At 47.9% G+C, this 15002-nt stretch overlaps 1 protein-coding gene across 1 annotated transcript in view; it reads right to left on the bottom strand.

The window, feature by feature from the left end:
• The window catches only part of LOC135816287 (uncharacterized), a 36799-nt gene that overhangs the window by 1714 nt on the left and 20083 nt on the right, over positions 1-15002 (bottom strand). Inside the window, exons 7-12 of the mRNA XM_065329653.1 lie at positions 11482-11904; positions 8326-8355; positions 5263-5298; positions 3177-3281; positions 2296-2432; positions 1481-1694 (exon numbers count right to left, since the gene is read on the bottom strand). Of these exons, the coding sequence (XP_065185725.1) occupies positions 1481-1694; positions 2296-2432; positions 3177-3281; positions 5263-5298; positions 8326-8355; positions 11482-11904 (945 nt within the window). The remainder of the gene's footprint in view (positions 1-1480; positions 1695-2295; positions 2433-3176; positions 3282-5262; positions 5299-8325; positions 8356-11481; positions 11905-15002) is intronic.

Genomic DNA, 15002 nt, shown 5'->3' with positions numbered 1-15002 from the left:
AGTGTGCGAATGGAAAGTGCAGAGAACCACTTTCCCTTGCTTGGCTGCACGCACTTGGGCACCCTGTAAGATGACTATAGTTAGGGATGTCAGCGCGGACACTGCGCAGGGCTTTGCGCATTCAATGATGTAATCGATTTTTCAACGCGGCGATGGCAGACTGAAAGAAAATGGCGATCGCCAAAAACCGGCTCAGTGAGTCGGTATTTGACGACTCCCCGATGCAGCCCGACCTAGATTTCGAAGTTTGGAACATTTTTAGAGAGAAAGAGAGGGAGAGAGAGAGAAAGAGAGGGCTAGAAAGAAAGATTACTCAAGCTAATGCTTCAGTAGAATCAATAGAAGTTCTGGGCACACTGATAGGCTAATATAATCTGACAATTTCCACAGCTTGTGCCGCTTGTTGCAGAGCATAAGTGAAAATGCGCCGTCAGAAGATCGGCGATCGTGAAGTCGGCTTTGGGTAGATTTGGCTTTCGCCATCCCGAGGAGCCGCTCCTGTTGCCTGTGAGAACCAAACCACGTATCCACACGACTACTCGAACAAAACCCTGTCCACACCTGACAATCGATGTCTCTGGAACAACGGCCCATATCATATGCACAGCGATATGTCAGAAATGCAGAAATTCACAAGAACGAACACCGTCACGTGGAGCATGAACGCTTCGGTCAAATTTCCTGCAAACTCTCAACATCCAACATCAAGTATTTCTGCCGGGTTTACCATTGAATCCAGAGCTTTTCCCCGGTTAAATCCAGAGATTTTCAACTCGGAGATCGTGGCAACGATCGGCATGGTCGCCATTTTCCGCTCTGAAAGAACCCTGTCGTTTGGAACGAAAACGGCTTCGCGCCTTCCAACGAAAGCTACAGATCGATTCCAGAACACATGGGCGGCCAACATACCAAACAAGATCCCATTCTGGTAAGCAGGTAGCCTGTAACCACCATCTCCTTGCAAGGAAATTTCAGCCATTTCTCCTTCGTTCAAGGTCTCAATTTTCTGCAAAAAATAGCCAGTGTTTGGCAAAAATTCTGCATGCCACTTCTGATGCGGGTTTGGCTGCATGCGCGAACTGCATGCGCAGTGCACGCGCTGAGATCCCTACTATAGTCGGTTAGGTCCATAAGTAAAATAAAAAAATAGTATCTACAACAACAACAACAACGACAACAACAACAACAACAACAACAACAACAACAACAACAACAACAACAACAACAACAACAACAACAACAACAACAACAACAACAACAACTATCTCTTATTGGCGATGGTGCCATCGTGAGAATAAAGAATTCAAACAACAACAACAACAACAACAACAACAACAACAACAACAACAACAACAACAACAACAACAACAACAACAACAACAACAACAACAACAACAACAACAACAACAACAACAACAACAACAACTTTACCCCCCCCCCCCACACACACAAATGTAGAACGTGAACTCCGATTACGCACCTTGTTGATCGTTCTTGCCTCCACCAATCCGCATCTTCCAGTTGTCGGCAACGCTTTGCAAATTGTTCTCGTGTAGTCGGTCCATGAGTTTGCTCACCGTCCAGGTCTGGGAGGCGTCGCTGGAGATGCCCTGGAACCAGATTCGCAGCGCCTTTCTTGCCTGCTCATTGATGCTTTGAGGGTATTCCCCTATGCACGTCCTGATCTGGTACTCCTGATTCAGCATGAGCACAGCGCCGAATAGCACAGTATGTACGCGCATGCACACACGCACGCGCGCACGCACACACACATTTTGACCTTTTGACCTGTTGACGTCCATCGCCAGAGGCGATAATAGCGAGGCTACAGCAGAAGCCATAGCAACTTGTGCTGGGATTGCACCATTCAACAGCTTGCAAGGCTGAAGAATTGACCGCCACTATTCAGCCTGGTCTACACCACACAGCTATGAAGTGGCTTTTTTCTGGCCAGTGAATCCCCCCCCCCCACACAAACCTACACACACACACACACACACACGCACGTACGCGCACGCGCACACACACACACACACACACACAAACCCCTACACACCAACACACGCACACAGTATACATGCAGATAGGCGTCTTGAAGAAAGAAGTTTCGAAATACATGTAGCTATAAATAAAACAGTTGATGCCGACATACTTCAGTACATGTAAGAGGGAAAAGTGCGTGCAAGAGAGGACAGGAAGGGTGCAAACGGTGCAGTCCATTGATTTCAGTAGAGGACTAGGGAATTTCCAATTCACGCGTCGACACAATAGAAGGCTTCAGATGAGCCGCCCTACCTCCAATCCAAGGTCAGCGACGAAATGCTGCCAGTCGACTGACAAGAACTCAGCGAGATGGGACAGTTGTCTCCAAGTCACGGATTTGTGCAGGTAATCTGAGCCACCATCAGTAATTGTAAGTCCACGGGATGCCGCTGCAGAGAATTTTTTATTTTTATGAATGCATACCAAACCCGGAAATTTGGAGAGAAATTTACGATGATTCAGTGAGTGTAAGACTTTGTTGGCGAAGAAGGAGATTAAGACATGCATGCCGTATCTTGCAATAATACGTCCATGTACGCGTATTCGACAGGTGTGAAGCATAGAACACTTCATTGCAGGTAACTAACTTGAAACACCCATGAGTTTCACACGGCCTCACTCAAGCGGCAAACATGAGAAGCAGTGGACATGTATGCATGAGTACAGACACGTACACCTGTAGTGATGTGCCACATGTCACCTGGAGGCGAAGCCATGCATGATTTTCGGGAATAGATTGGGCAAAACATGTTGAATCATCCCAGCGGCTTGCACCGCAAACACTTACTTAAGTTTCCATACAAACCAGTACACAAAATGGACTGTGACAGTTTGCCTGTAAAACAGAGGAGGTTGGGCTGGGACATGGTCAATGTGCTGGTACGTCATTTGGATTTCAGAGGCTCTGGTGAATTGCTAGCATTACAGAGGAACAGCAGCATTATAAGTTGCAATATGATACAGTTTTTCTGGCATTGCCATTAGCATCATCCCGCAAAATAACTAGCAATATCCGCCCAGGCCTATTCAGAGCAATCTTTATGCGGTAAGCAAACGCGGGTACCGGACAGCCTAGCGCACACCAATAAACTGTTGACATGGCAACAGTGTGCAGGCATTGTTAGCCGGCTTACCTCTCTTGCGCCTGCACACACAGACGGATACGATAACAACGATGAAAAGTAGTGCGCCCCCACCAGCGCTTGACGCGATGACTATGACGCGAGCCGTGTTCGAATCTACGGTGCAAAACAACCACCAGTGCTGTTTATTAAGATCTTGACAGCCAATGTGTGCGACAAACGTATACCAATTAGATATACAGAACCAGCTGAAGCGTCATTGCACGAAGGTTATATTGTAGGGCTGAAACGATTATACCAATTACAGTAAAACCTGGTTTAAGCGACCACCCCACGGTGCAAGCAAAAGCGGTCGTTAAAGCCAGGCGGTCTTTAAAACCAGGTCCCACAGTGTCTGTGTAGAACTGTCCGTGCATGGAAAAATGGTCGTTAAGAGCAGGTGGTTGCTAAACCCAGAGGTTGCTTACACCAAGTTTTACTGTACTCGGTAATCGATCAATCAAACAATCAACTAATCAGTTAAGAGTAGAGCCCACATGCTCTCTTCCATTAACACTGCAATAATTCAACTCATTTTATAATAATTATTACAACATTGTGAACCTGATGAAGGCAATTTGCCGAAACGTTGTAACTTCAGGGCTCACAGCAACCATGCCAAAACCTCGATTACGTGGGAGGACATCTTGGATCTGATCACCATAGAAACGAACTCGCGTGACTGCTAAGCGCAGGCGTAGAACGCAGTCGCGCAAGGAGATTTTGACTTGCTTGGGCTTAGTTGCTGTGACAAGGACTGAGTCGTGGATGGTGAAGGAGATGGCCGGAGACTGTCTCACTATCTCTATTTCATTTCGGTAGTTCTTGTTTCCTTCCAAGTGGATTATTTCGCGAGCAGTGTTGGCCTTATCGGCCGAAGGCTTCATTCAGACTGTCCGCACACGGAGTCCTGCGAAAAGTAGCCCCGAGCAGAATCCTGCAGTCGTTGACGAAAGAGTTTAACATCTACAGCCGGGCAGCTACGCCGCTGATGCACAGGCGCGGGTGACGGGAGAGGGAAAGGACTAGCATTCCTTGACGGCATGGAGCAATGACTCACGTCGTGTTCTAGTTTTAGTTTCTCCGCCGTGAAGTCCTGTTGTGTAAACGTAAATATACGGCTGGTCTGCGAAGAGCCGTGTAGCGCAGTGGTGACGATGTGGAGTTGTGAATTATTTGATTCGCCACTCCGTTTCGTTGCAAGAGAACAAGTCCAATGGCTTCGCCGTTGTGCTGGCCATGTATTTCTTCGGTCTGCCATAACCATGATAACTCCTGGAGGACACAGCGATGAAGCGCCAGGCGAGTAGCAAAAACATTTCAAAAAATTGCTTTGCTGCTAGTACTAGTAGTGTTGTTTCCGCATTCACAGTTAGTGCAGCGTGCGCGGTTCTTCCTGGCGGCTGCACTGCAGATAGGGTTGCCTTTGAAATGTTCGTTTGTACCCGTCGCTGGCCCGATTTTGATGGCCAATAGCTTAAAATTTTCAGTAGGAAAATTAGAAGAACTTCTCCGAGAGACTTTTCAATTTTAGTACAATAATCCAAATCAGAATTACGCCTGCACCAACTGATACTTTGGCTCCATATGTACGCCAAACCGTATCGATTAAAACAAAAAACTCTCGGACAAATTCTTACAATGGGTATTGAGAGTATGTTCCTAGAGTTTCAGAGGCCTAGGCAAAAGCATTGGTACAAATGAACATTTTGAATGCACCCCACTTTCAAGTTTTCAGAGATATCTGCCTGATCGCATGTACACGATTCAGGCATGCTGGCTGGCTCGTGTGACAGCGGCCTGTCCAAAATGGCGCCCACGCTTTTGTGTGATGCTGTGAGCCCTGAACTTGTAATTTTTTCTTAACTATAGGATACTACGACTTCGGCGGTCGGTGATATCTGAAGCAGGTTGTTGCTTTGAACGTTGAGCTCGCGTCAAGTGTTTGTCTGTCTGCAGGAAGTGTGAGCTCCAGCATTTGGAGCATCCACCATCCTAGTATTCTGATTAAAAACTAAAAGCCTGCATGCATAGTTTTCAAATAATCAGGTAAGGCATGGAAAGAAGCAGTGTGACACAATCAAAGTCTCCACAGTACCTGGTGTGACCTGTGGAGTGGAATTCGTAGGAGGACCTGAAAGGGACACAGGACAGAATGCAATAGGAATTGTCGGACAATGCCGCGGCGGGTTAAAAGGTACACACCCCGGCATCCCTGGTCGGGGGAGTCTTCAAAGTATTTTGGGCAACCAATTTCTTTCTTCAACGCCTTCTTCATGCCCTGCATCAGCGCATCTTCACACCCACCGAAGTTCTCACACCATGTGCTGAACTCCCATCACTCACACCCCTACGCGCCGGTCATGTTCATCCTTTTCTCGGGTGCCTGTTTCTCTTTGTTCGGCACCAGCCCACATATCCTTACAGCCAAAGCTGGAAGTATTCAAGTCCTTGGCCGGCCATAGTTCGCCACCATGGTACATCTTCACGAATAACGCACGTGTACTGGGATAGTGTCCAGTAAATGGCATGTATTCCAGGCTGACGGTTCTTTTGTGTAAACCCAATTTCGTCTTTATTACATGTGTTGCATGTAAAGGCGAGAGTCGGTTCCACTATAGCCACCCGAGGGGTCCGTGTTAAGCCATAGGGTGCGCGATGCCCAGCTGTCCTTGTCTTGTTCCACTACACTTCTGCTGACCCTCACACTGGCAAAACAACAGGGGTTGCATGTCTTCACGCGACAGTCTGCGTTCCGAACAGACTGATGGTCACTGCTGTGCTGGCGTTGTGTGGTACGCTCTGCCCCAACTCGGGCCGCATAGAGCACCATTTGCCGCAAGGATCGGCCGGACACTGTGTTGTGCTAGGTAATGTGTGTAAGCTCCTGCGTCACTCACACTCACAGGCTGGGGAGGAGGAGACTCCGGGAGGCTGGGAAGGAGATGGCTGAGAAGAAGGAGGAAGAGGGGAGGAGGAGGGGAAGGCGGGCAAGAGGTGGAAAAGAAGAGGAGAAGGAGGAGTAGGAGGAGGAGGAGGAGGAGAAGGAGAAGGAGGAGGAGAAGGAGGAGCAGGAGGAGGATGGGAGGGGTAGAAAAGGAAGGGGAGGTGGGGAGAAGATGGAGGAGGAAAATAGAGAAGGACGAGGTGGAGGAGAAGGAGGATCGTGGATGTAAGAGCACCGGTAACCATAGTGATTCTCTGGCAGGGTCCAGGTTTGTGCAAGGCATTCCAAACCAGTCACTGACATACAGCTCTGGCCAGAGAAATTTGAACTCATGAATAAACTGTTTGAGTGCCATAAATAGCGTGAGTGGTGCAAGGGCCGCGTAGCGCCTGGTCGCCATTTCATTCACGAGGTCGAATTTCCCTGGCAAGGACTTGAGCATCCCAAAACCGGTCACCATTGACACTGCGCACCAAAGCAGTCACCACTGATATACATGTACCATCCCAACATCAGTCACTGTTATTGCAGCAGCAGTACCCATACTGAAGAGCTGAGATGCAAACCCCGCTAAGGCCAAATTTGAGGAGAAAAAAACCAAACAGATTATATAAACCAGGACTGATCCAGATTTACTCATTACTCGAAGTACTGTTTTCTGATGATCGCTTAGTGCGTGAAACTCAGAGTTAAAACACTTTTTCCGTTCTTATTGTTCGAAAAAATCGATTAGCTCAATGTAATCAAAAGGTCTCCGCCAACACCAGGCAAAAAATTTACATTCAAAATCTGACTTGAACCATTTCAAAATTGGAACCCAAGTACGGATTCAGAATTTTGATGAGTCCGCAAAGGACGAAACAGTTCTGTCCGCAGATTGAGAATTTTAGATGCAAAAAAATTTCACGGCTCGCGTGAGACTCGGCTGGAGGGGGAGTTCTCCGCATCCGTAGGAACGCCACCCCGCTTTATGGATCCTGGCAAAGTGCAGATGCAGCTCGTAAAGCGGTGGGAGATGAGTGGATCAGACGCACCAGCAAAGTGGTCAATGACCGAAAAATCCCATTCGCTGTATCCGTGCTTCCCTCGTGCCAGGCAACGGCGGTTCGCAATAAAAATACAAATGAGATACAAATTAAAACAATAAGTGCTGTGGTTCCGTTGTTGTACCCGATCCGTTCCGGGATCGGTTATCCCTATACATTCTCGTACTGTGTATATATACGTATCCTGGTTGTACATCTTTGTCTTTCCTTGTTCTATGTAAATAAACTTTAGTTGTTGTCTGGGACTCGTGGAGTGAAGTTGATCTATGGAGTGCAGGAACTAACTTGATGTTCACTCAGGAACATTACACTAAGACAACGGAAAAAAATGTTTTAACTCTGAGTTTCACGCACTAAGCGATCACCAGAAAACAGATTCTGAGATACAAAATAGATACGAACCGCACACAAAATGAATCCATTCTCCGAAAAGCGATGAAATGGATTTATCAGATTTTTCATTCCAGCTCTTCAATTACATACAATCATTAAGTCCACGGTTCAGACTGATGCCATGTGGTCACATGGAATAGGCACACTGAGCGCTGCCACTATACATGTCGCGAAATTGTATTACGACTATGATTTACGCATGTCGTATTTGGTCCTTGTCTTGTGGAGTCCAGTGTCTGATGTCATATATGGTCTAGGTGTACGTGCGAGTATGGTGTGATGTGTGACGTTTATGGTATGTGGTGCATGCACGAGTACGCGTTGTCAGAGTGTGAGGATGTGCTTCCGTCTGTGTGAGAGTAACTGTCAAGTGAATGCTGTACATGCACAGTGCTAGTTTGGTCTGGGAATGAGAGTCATGTGTGATTCGTCCGTGGTCTGGTTGTCTTGGTCTTGGTCATGTGTTCTGTACGTATTAGTCCCTGATTGGTCGTCCCGATTTGTCGTCGCAATATTACTGCTTGTTCTTTGTTGTTTTCTTTGAGTCTTTTCCCGGGAGTCTTTCCCGTTGTCTTTTTTGTCGTGTCCATTTTCGTCTTTCTTCCCCGTTCTCTCGCCCACCAGTTTGTGAGTTATTCTCAGTGATAAATAACAGTGTAATATTCTTGCCGGACCTAATGAGTCAGAGAGACGTTGTGTGGCGGGGAGCGGGGGGAAATTCCACCACATACAGGCCAGGGTGTAAGTAGATGCTGGGAAGTGGTAGCCTACATACCTGCTGTTGTAGCTGGGCCTTCTCCTGGATCTGTGGCAACACACAGAATTATGCATAAAAAATAAATTTTCCAAAGCCAGATTTGAACCAGGCCCGTAGGAATAGCGTGGTTAAATGTGGCCTTGCAAAAAATTGTTTCCATTCCTAACTATCAGGTTTGGCCTTGTTTTCTCTGTGCTGCGCTGACAAGTCCACAAAGGAGGAGGCAGCTCCGTCCCTTAGAGTGAGTGCATAATTATATAGATCTCAATAGTCGTCTCCTTGTGAGAAGGCACCATTGCCTGTTTGGTTGAACGACTAGAAATAAAAGCAAAACAACAACAACAACAACAACAACAACAACAACAACAACAACAACAACAACAACAACAACAACAACAACAACAACAACAACAACAACAACAACAACAACAACAACAACAACACATACGCATGCTCAACACCCCCGCTCAAGTTACGGCCCAGTACAGCCTTCGACACGCACGCACTTGGCACCTCCCACCCTCCAGAACCGATCGCTGTAAAGACTCCCCACTGTACAAGTCCCTAGAATACTACAATGCCCTCCCTGCTAGCATTCGTGACGTCTCCTCCCGACCTGCTTTCAAACAAGAAATCTGCTCACTGCTGATTAACTCAATCTGCTCCTGCAGCGCTCACCCTCTCCCAAACTTGTAAAGTTCAAAGTGATGTAAATCACTTTCCAACTGTTTAACCCACAATCTCACCTTCTCATATATTTATCTCTTATTGGCGATGGTGCCATCGTGAGAATAAAGAATTCAAACAACAACAACAACAACGCAGACCTATCCATCAGGGGTTTAATCCAGCCAGTCGCTGCACCCCCTCGAGCCGTACCACCTCCCACCCATAACACCACCCTTTGGAAATGGTCAAACCAAAGCATCAGCAGTCTGAAAGCCGAAATTGAACGCACACAACTGCTACCGGAAGGTGACACCCTGAACACTACCAACATAGACAACCTGTGGCACTCATGGAAGGACAAAGTGCTCACTTGCGCCCGCAAACACTGTGCAGTAGCTCACTCCCCGAGGCATACTAGCCACCCCGCAAAGCCATGGCTGAACCCAGAGCTCACTAACGCCATCAGAGAAAAACACCGGCTCTACCGTGCCTACTTGCGCACCCGGACGCCCTGCAACTGGACAGCATACACCACCCAACGCAACAAAGTTACTCACCTTCTCCGAATCGCTCAGTCTACATATGTCAGTAATGGCACTGGGACGAGCCACTCCACACCAAACCTACACAAACTGATGCGCGGCCTCCAGTCCTCACAACGACCTACTCTGCCAGACATGCTCTCCCAGGGCCAGACTCTCTCAACCCCCGCTGAAAAAGCAACCGCCCTGAACGCTTTCTTCATCTCGCAGAGCCAACAGTCAGTCACAGGGTGCCACGAGGAACTCCCCTCCATTCATTCCCCCACACCCAATACACCTGGCCTCACTACACTTGAAACAACAGCCCAGGAGGTCTCAAAGTTACTGTCTAACCTGGACCCGTCAAAGAGCCCGGGCTGTGATGGCATACCAACCCGCCTACTGAAAGAGGCAGCCAGTTCACTTGCGCCATCCCTAGCAACCCTTTTTAACATCTCCTTCGAACGTTGCACTATCCCGCAAGAGTGGAGGGACGCAACAGTCACCCCCATCCACAAGAAGGGCAGCAAAACCGAGCCCTCCAACTATCGACCGATATTGCTACTCAGCGTGACGTCGAAAGTACGAGAGAGGATAGTTGCTGACCGCATCTCGAAGCACATCCAACCTCACCTCTCCAACGGCCAATCAGGCTTTCGGCCAAACGATGGCACCACACGGCAGCTATCTCGGCTAATCCATCAGATCACCGAGAAAAGAGACGCCGGGCAAACAGTAATTGCTTGCTTCTTCGACCTATCTAAGGCGTTTGACCGGGTGTGGCACCAAGGACTGCTTGCAAAATTGGCCCACCTCGGACTCGATGGCAAATGCCTCCAGTGGCTCGCCTCTTATCTCACCAACAGACGACAACGTGTGCAAGTGGAGAGCAGCAAATCAACCTGGCTGAACATTCCAGCGGGGGTCCCCCAAGGCTCTGTCTTGGGGCCGCTTTTGTTCATGGCCTACACAGTCGATCTGCCAACTGCCTGCATAAATGCCAACACTGAGTGCAGCTAGTTTGCCGACGACACTGCCATCATTGCCGCTCACGAGAATGTTCTAGCCGCAGAAGAGCACCTCCAGTCAGCTGTGACAACCGCGGCACAGTGGCTGAAGGATTGGCATCTCCTGGTCAACGAAAGTAAGACCACTGTCATCCACTTTCACCACACCAACCGGCCACCTCCCAGACCACCATCAATCACACTCAACGATACCAACCTCACTGTGGCCTCAAGGCATCGCCACCTTGGCCTCCACATACAACAGAATCTATGCTGGAACTCGCATGTTGACTACATCACTAAAGCGACCAGGCAGATGTTCCTTCTCCTGCGACTACGCAATTCCTTAAACACTTCTGCTCTCTCCTCCATCTATCTAACCTACATCCGCCCTATTCTTGAGTATGCTTGCACTGTCCTCTCACCCCTCCCCGCAACCCTGAACGACCGGCTTGAGCGCATCCAACGGTGCGCCGCTCGCCTCTGTTTGCATCTCAGGGCCCCCTCTTTGAACACAGAACCCACTCCGTGCTGCTGCACCGACTCAAATGACCATCACTCAGCAGCCGCCGTACCATCGCCACATGGAGAAAAGTAGCATGACATGTGTGTTTGATGGGTGCCATAGCGTCAGCGATACCAGAGAAACACACACAAAATACACACACATTAATGTACACACACACACACGCACGCACACACGCACTCTTTCTCTCTCTCTCTCACACACACGCACATACACATACAGACACATATACACACATGCAAAGAATGACTGATACACACACACGCAGATACACACACACAAACACACACAGATACACACACACACACACACACACACACACAAACACGCACAAACACAAACACGCACAAACACATACGCACAAATACACACACACAGATACACACACACAGATACACACACACACGTGACACACACACACACACACGCACCATACAGCATGTATACATACGTGTAAGTTTCAGCTCCATGATCTGACTCAGATTCACAAGTGAGTTGTCCCGAGAAAACCTCACTGAATAGTTTCCAGCAGTCAGGTCGCTTGCGCTGAAAATCAGTGTGGACACTATGTAGCAACGTACAAGACCATCAGATTCCTTTGGCACAAAAAAGGTTGCGGGGTCTGAAGGCATCTCCACTCCATTTAGATACCAAAGTATGACAATATCATCAAACGCCGCCAGAATGCTCACTGTCAGCTCGACCGGCGACTGCGAGCCATTTGCTCGCTCTATGACTTGGTATGCGGGTAGCACCCCGCCCTGAGCTTGAGGGCAGTCGGACCCTTCGACAATGCCGCACCGTACAAAACTGGCGTTGGAGATTGCCGATCCTCCGGTTTCAAACTTGAATGTTTTTAGAGAGCATCCGTGCTCTGCAGTGAAGAACAGATCAACATAATTTGTTTTATTCCAAGCAATACATGGCTGGGGTAACCAATGACCACTTTGCGTGGCGATTGCAGGGTTTTTATAGCCAACCATGGCTAACAAGGAAAAGAGTAAGAAGTCAAAAAGAAAGGGGAAAGAAGAAAGAAGCAAATATGGACTAAAATTGTGGTCTACTGGTAAAGCAAGGCGTTCCTGAATGCTGTTAAAGTAGAAAGGCCCTTTGTCTCCTGGTGCAGCTTAAGCCAATGCAAATAGCCATTGAAAAGGGGGGAGTGTAGCAATGCAGAAGAGCGGGCTAGACGAAGGGAGCATGTACATGTGTGTGTTGACTTGCTTGTAAGAAAGAACATGACTGTATTGAGCCGCCATGTATGTTGCCATTATGCACTTGGAAAACATTTTTAATATTAATTTGAATTCTGGAAAACGTACAATGTTTGTTCCGCTCTGCAGTAAAGTACAGTCAGACCTCGCTTAACCGCACACATCCGTGTTCCACGAAAATATCCGGATAGGCGAGGGAACCGGATAATTGAACACACACACTGCATGTATGCATGGCATATGCTGTACATCGGTAACCAACGATTTTCTTCCGGATGGCGAGGGATCCGGATAAACGAGGACTGACTGTATACAGCTTTTTCATCTTTTTGTTCATGTACAGTGCACATGATCGTGCCCTTACCATCAGGGAGTAAACAAATATCGTATTTTACGGCCCCCTGCTCACCGGTGGCCATACATGTTCAGTGTATGCTTCGTTTTCTCTGTGCTGCGCTGAGGAGTTCACAAAGGACGAAACAGTTCTGTCCGCAGATTGAGAATTTCGCTTTGGCTCTTGTAGTAGTTGAGCACTCTCGTGTGGGGTAGTGCCTTTGCTGTCCGCGTTACGCAGAGCTCACTGACTTGTCAGTTTGAGCACTCTGGCAAGGTACGTTTGAGCCGGGTTTAAATCTGGCTTTGGAGAATTTATTTTTCATTACTATCAGTTTCATCCTCATGTTCTCTGTGCTGCGCTGATGAGTCCACAAAAAAAGAAAACAGTTCTGTCCGCAGATCGAGTGGTCGGTGTATGCGTGAGCATGCAATCTCACTCCCTTTTCAGAGTGTCAACGTTGTAGTGTATGCATTGTCCCTTTGCACCAGCCCAGCACAGAGAGACTAGAGATACACTGCAGATAGGGTAAGATATTACACTAGATAGGCATCAACATGGCACCAACACAGTGGTGTTCACTGCTGACTAGAGTTGAGTGTTTTTTTTTAGGGGAAGTTCACCCTAAAATCCATTTTTTGCCTGTTGTAGTCTTCAGGGTGCTGAGTGGAATGGTCTTGGTCCGAGGGAGCTGAGGCGCTCCCTTCCTCCTTTATTTCTAATCGAACTCGCTCCTTCCATCAAAGCTGGGTGACTGCGCCCTACTAGACAGGGATTTGTATGCAAAATGTCACTAAAAGCACCATTCCGTTCTTATATCAGCACGAATGACCGCGATTGGCCCATATGTTGTAGTCTTTTGGACGCTGAGTCGACTGGTTTTGGTCCGAGAATGCTGCGATGCAGCGTTCGGCCCTTATTCCCAATCGAACATGGTTGAATAGGCAGTCACGTGCTCGTTCGTACACCAGTCACCTGGACACCGTGCCTGCAGGCTACAAACTCACTTTGAACTTTCACACCAAGGTTCAACTCGAGTGACAGGAACGCGCCCAAACAGGCTGTAAGTTGTACCCTGCAGGCATGGTATATGCATGATCACGTGACCGCTTATTCAACCATGTTCAGCTGGGAATAAGGGTCGAACGCTGCATCGTAGCCTTCTCATATCAAAACCAGTCGACTCAGCGTCCAAAAGACTACAACATATGGGCCAATCGCGGTCATCCGTGAATGTATAAGAACGAAATGGCGCTTTTAGTGACATTTTGCATACAAATCCCCATCTAGTAGGGCACAGTCACCCAGTTTCAGTGGAAGTGGCGAGTTTGATTAGGAATAAAGGAGGAAGGGAGCGTCTCAGCTTCCTTGGACCGAGACCATTCGACTCAGCACCCTGAAGACTACAACTGGTGAAAATTTGATTTTAGCCTTTACTTCCCCTTGAAGTCCTTCCCCATTGCTTTCTGTTAGGGGCATAATTGTGTTTACCGTCTTCTTAGTAGTTGACCTGACAGATTTCACGGACACCTCAGTGGCCAAATATGCTGTCATATTGACTGCTTATATCTCACTCATCTTTACAGAAGATGATGAATAGATTATGTAATGTTCTACTTCGAAGTAGACCTCATAGCCGTTCTATACAAGTCATGCCATACAGAGTGACCTCCTACTTGGTCAATAATCTAGAATACGGTATTACACAGGCAGCTTGGCTCTTAAAGATGCGCACACCGGGGTCATGTGACCGTCCCAACCCGCTGTGGAGATGTGACGAGCGGCAAGAATGTGCTCAGGTAGAATAAGGACACTTTTCTGGTGCCGCTGTACTTCAAGATCAGCGCTGCAACTCGCCATGGTGATAATGTGGCTGACGTCATGTTACCAAGGAAACATGGCGTTTGGCCGTGTTCGCCGCACTCGAGCGCTCAGCTTTTTTTCACAATCTTGTTTTGAAAAATACTTGAAGTCTTTTGCAGCACTTCTGGAGGCCAGTCACATCGCGATCTGTACGAGTATCTTTATCATGGCCATTGTCTTGTGTCGTTTTGAGCTCGAATAGCTTTCTCTGATGAAGGATTCAAATATCATGACGTTCTCTTTTATCGTGGGCATGAAGCTCCCCACTCGCAGCGGGGATGACATCGGACGGAATAAATGTGTCGAGTCCCGAGCAGGAGTTCTGCTGACAAAAGTGATTAGCTCCTCACGACCTGGGGCATGTGAGGACTACAGTTCTAGTTGGACAATACCCCACGGACACATCTAGCTCGAAGCGCAGAGTTGATTGAGAAAAATGACCAAGATCATAAAGAAGGCTTGTTTGCTTGCACAACATGTTTTAGTGGCCACGCACTGAAAACTGCACTTGCATTGTTCCTGTCCAGTCATACGGTACATCAGTGCAGTACAGAGTGCACT

This window comes from Sycon ciliatum, chromosome 1 (genome assembly GCF_964019385.1).
Source record: "Sycon ciliatum chromosome 1, ocSycCili1.1, whole genome shotgun sequence".
Lineage (NCBI taxonomy): Eukaryota > Metazoa > Porifera > Calcarea > Leucosolenida > Sycettidae > Sycon > Sycon ciliatum.
Note: the sequence above shows the minus strand (reverse complement) of the source record. Positions and strands in the feature narration are given on the sequence as shown.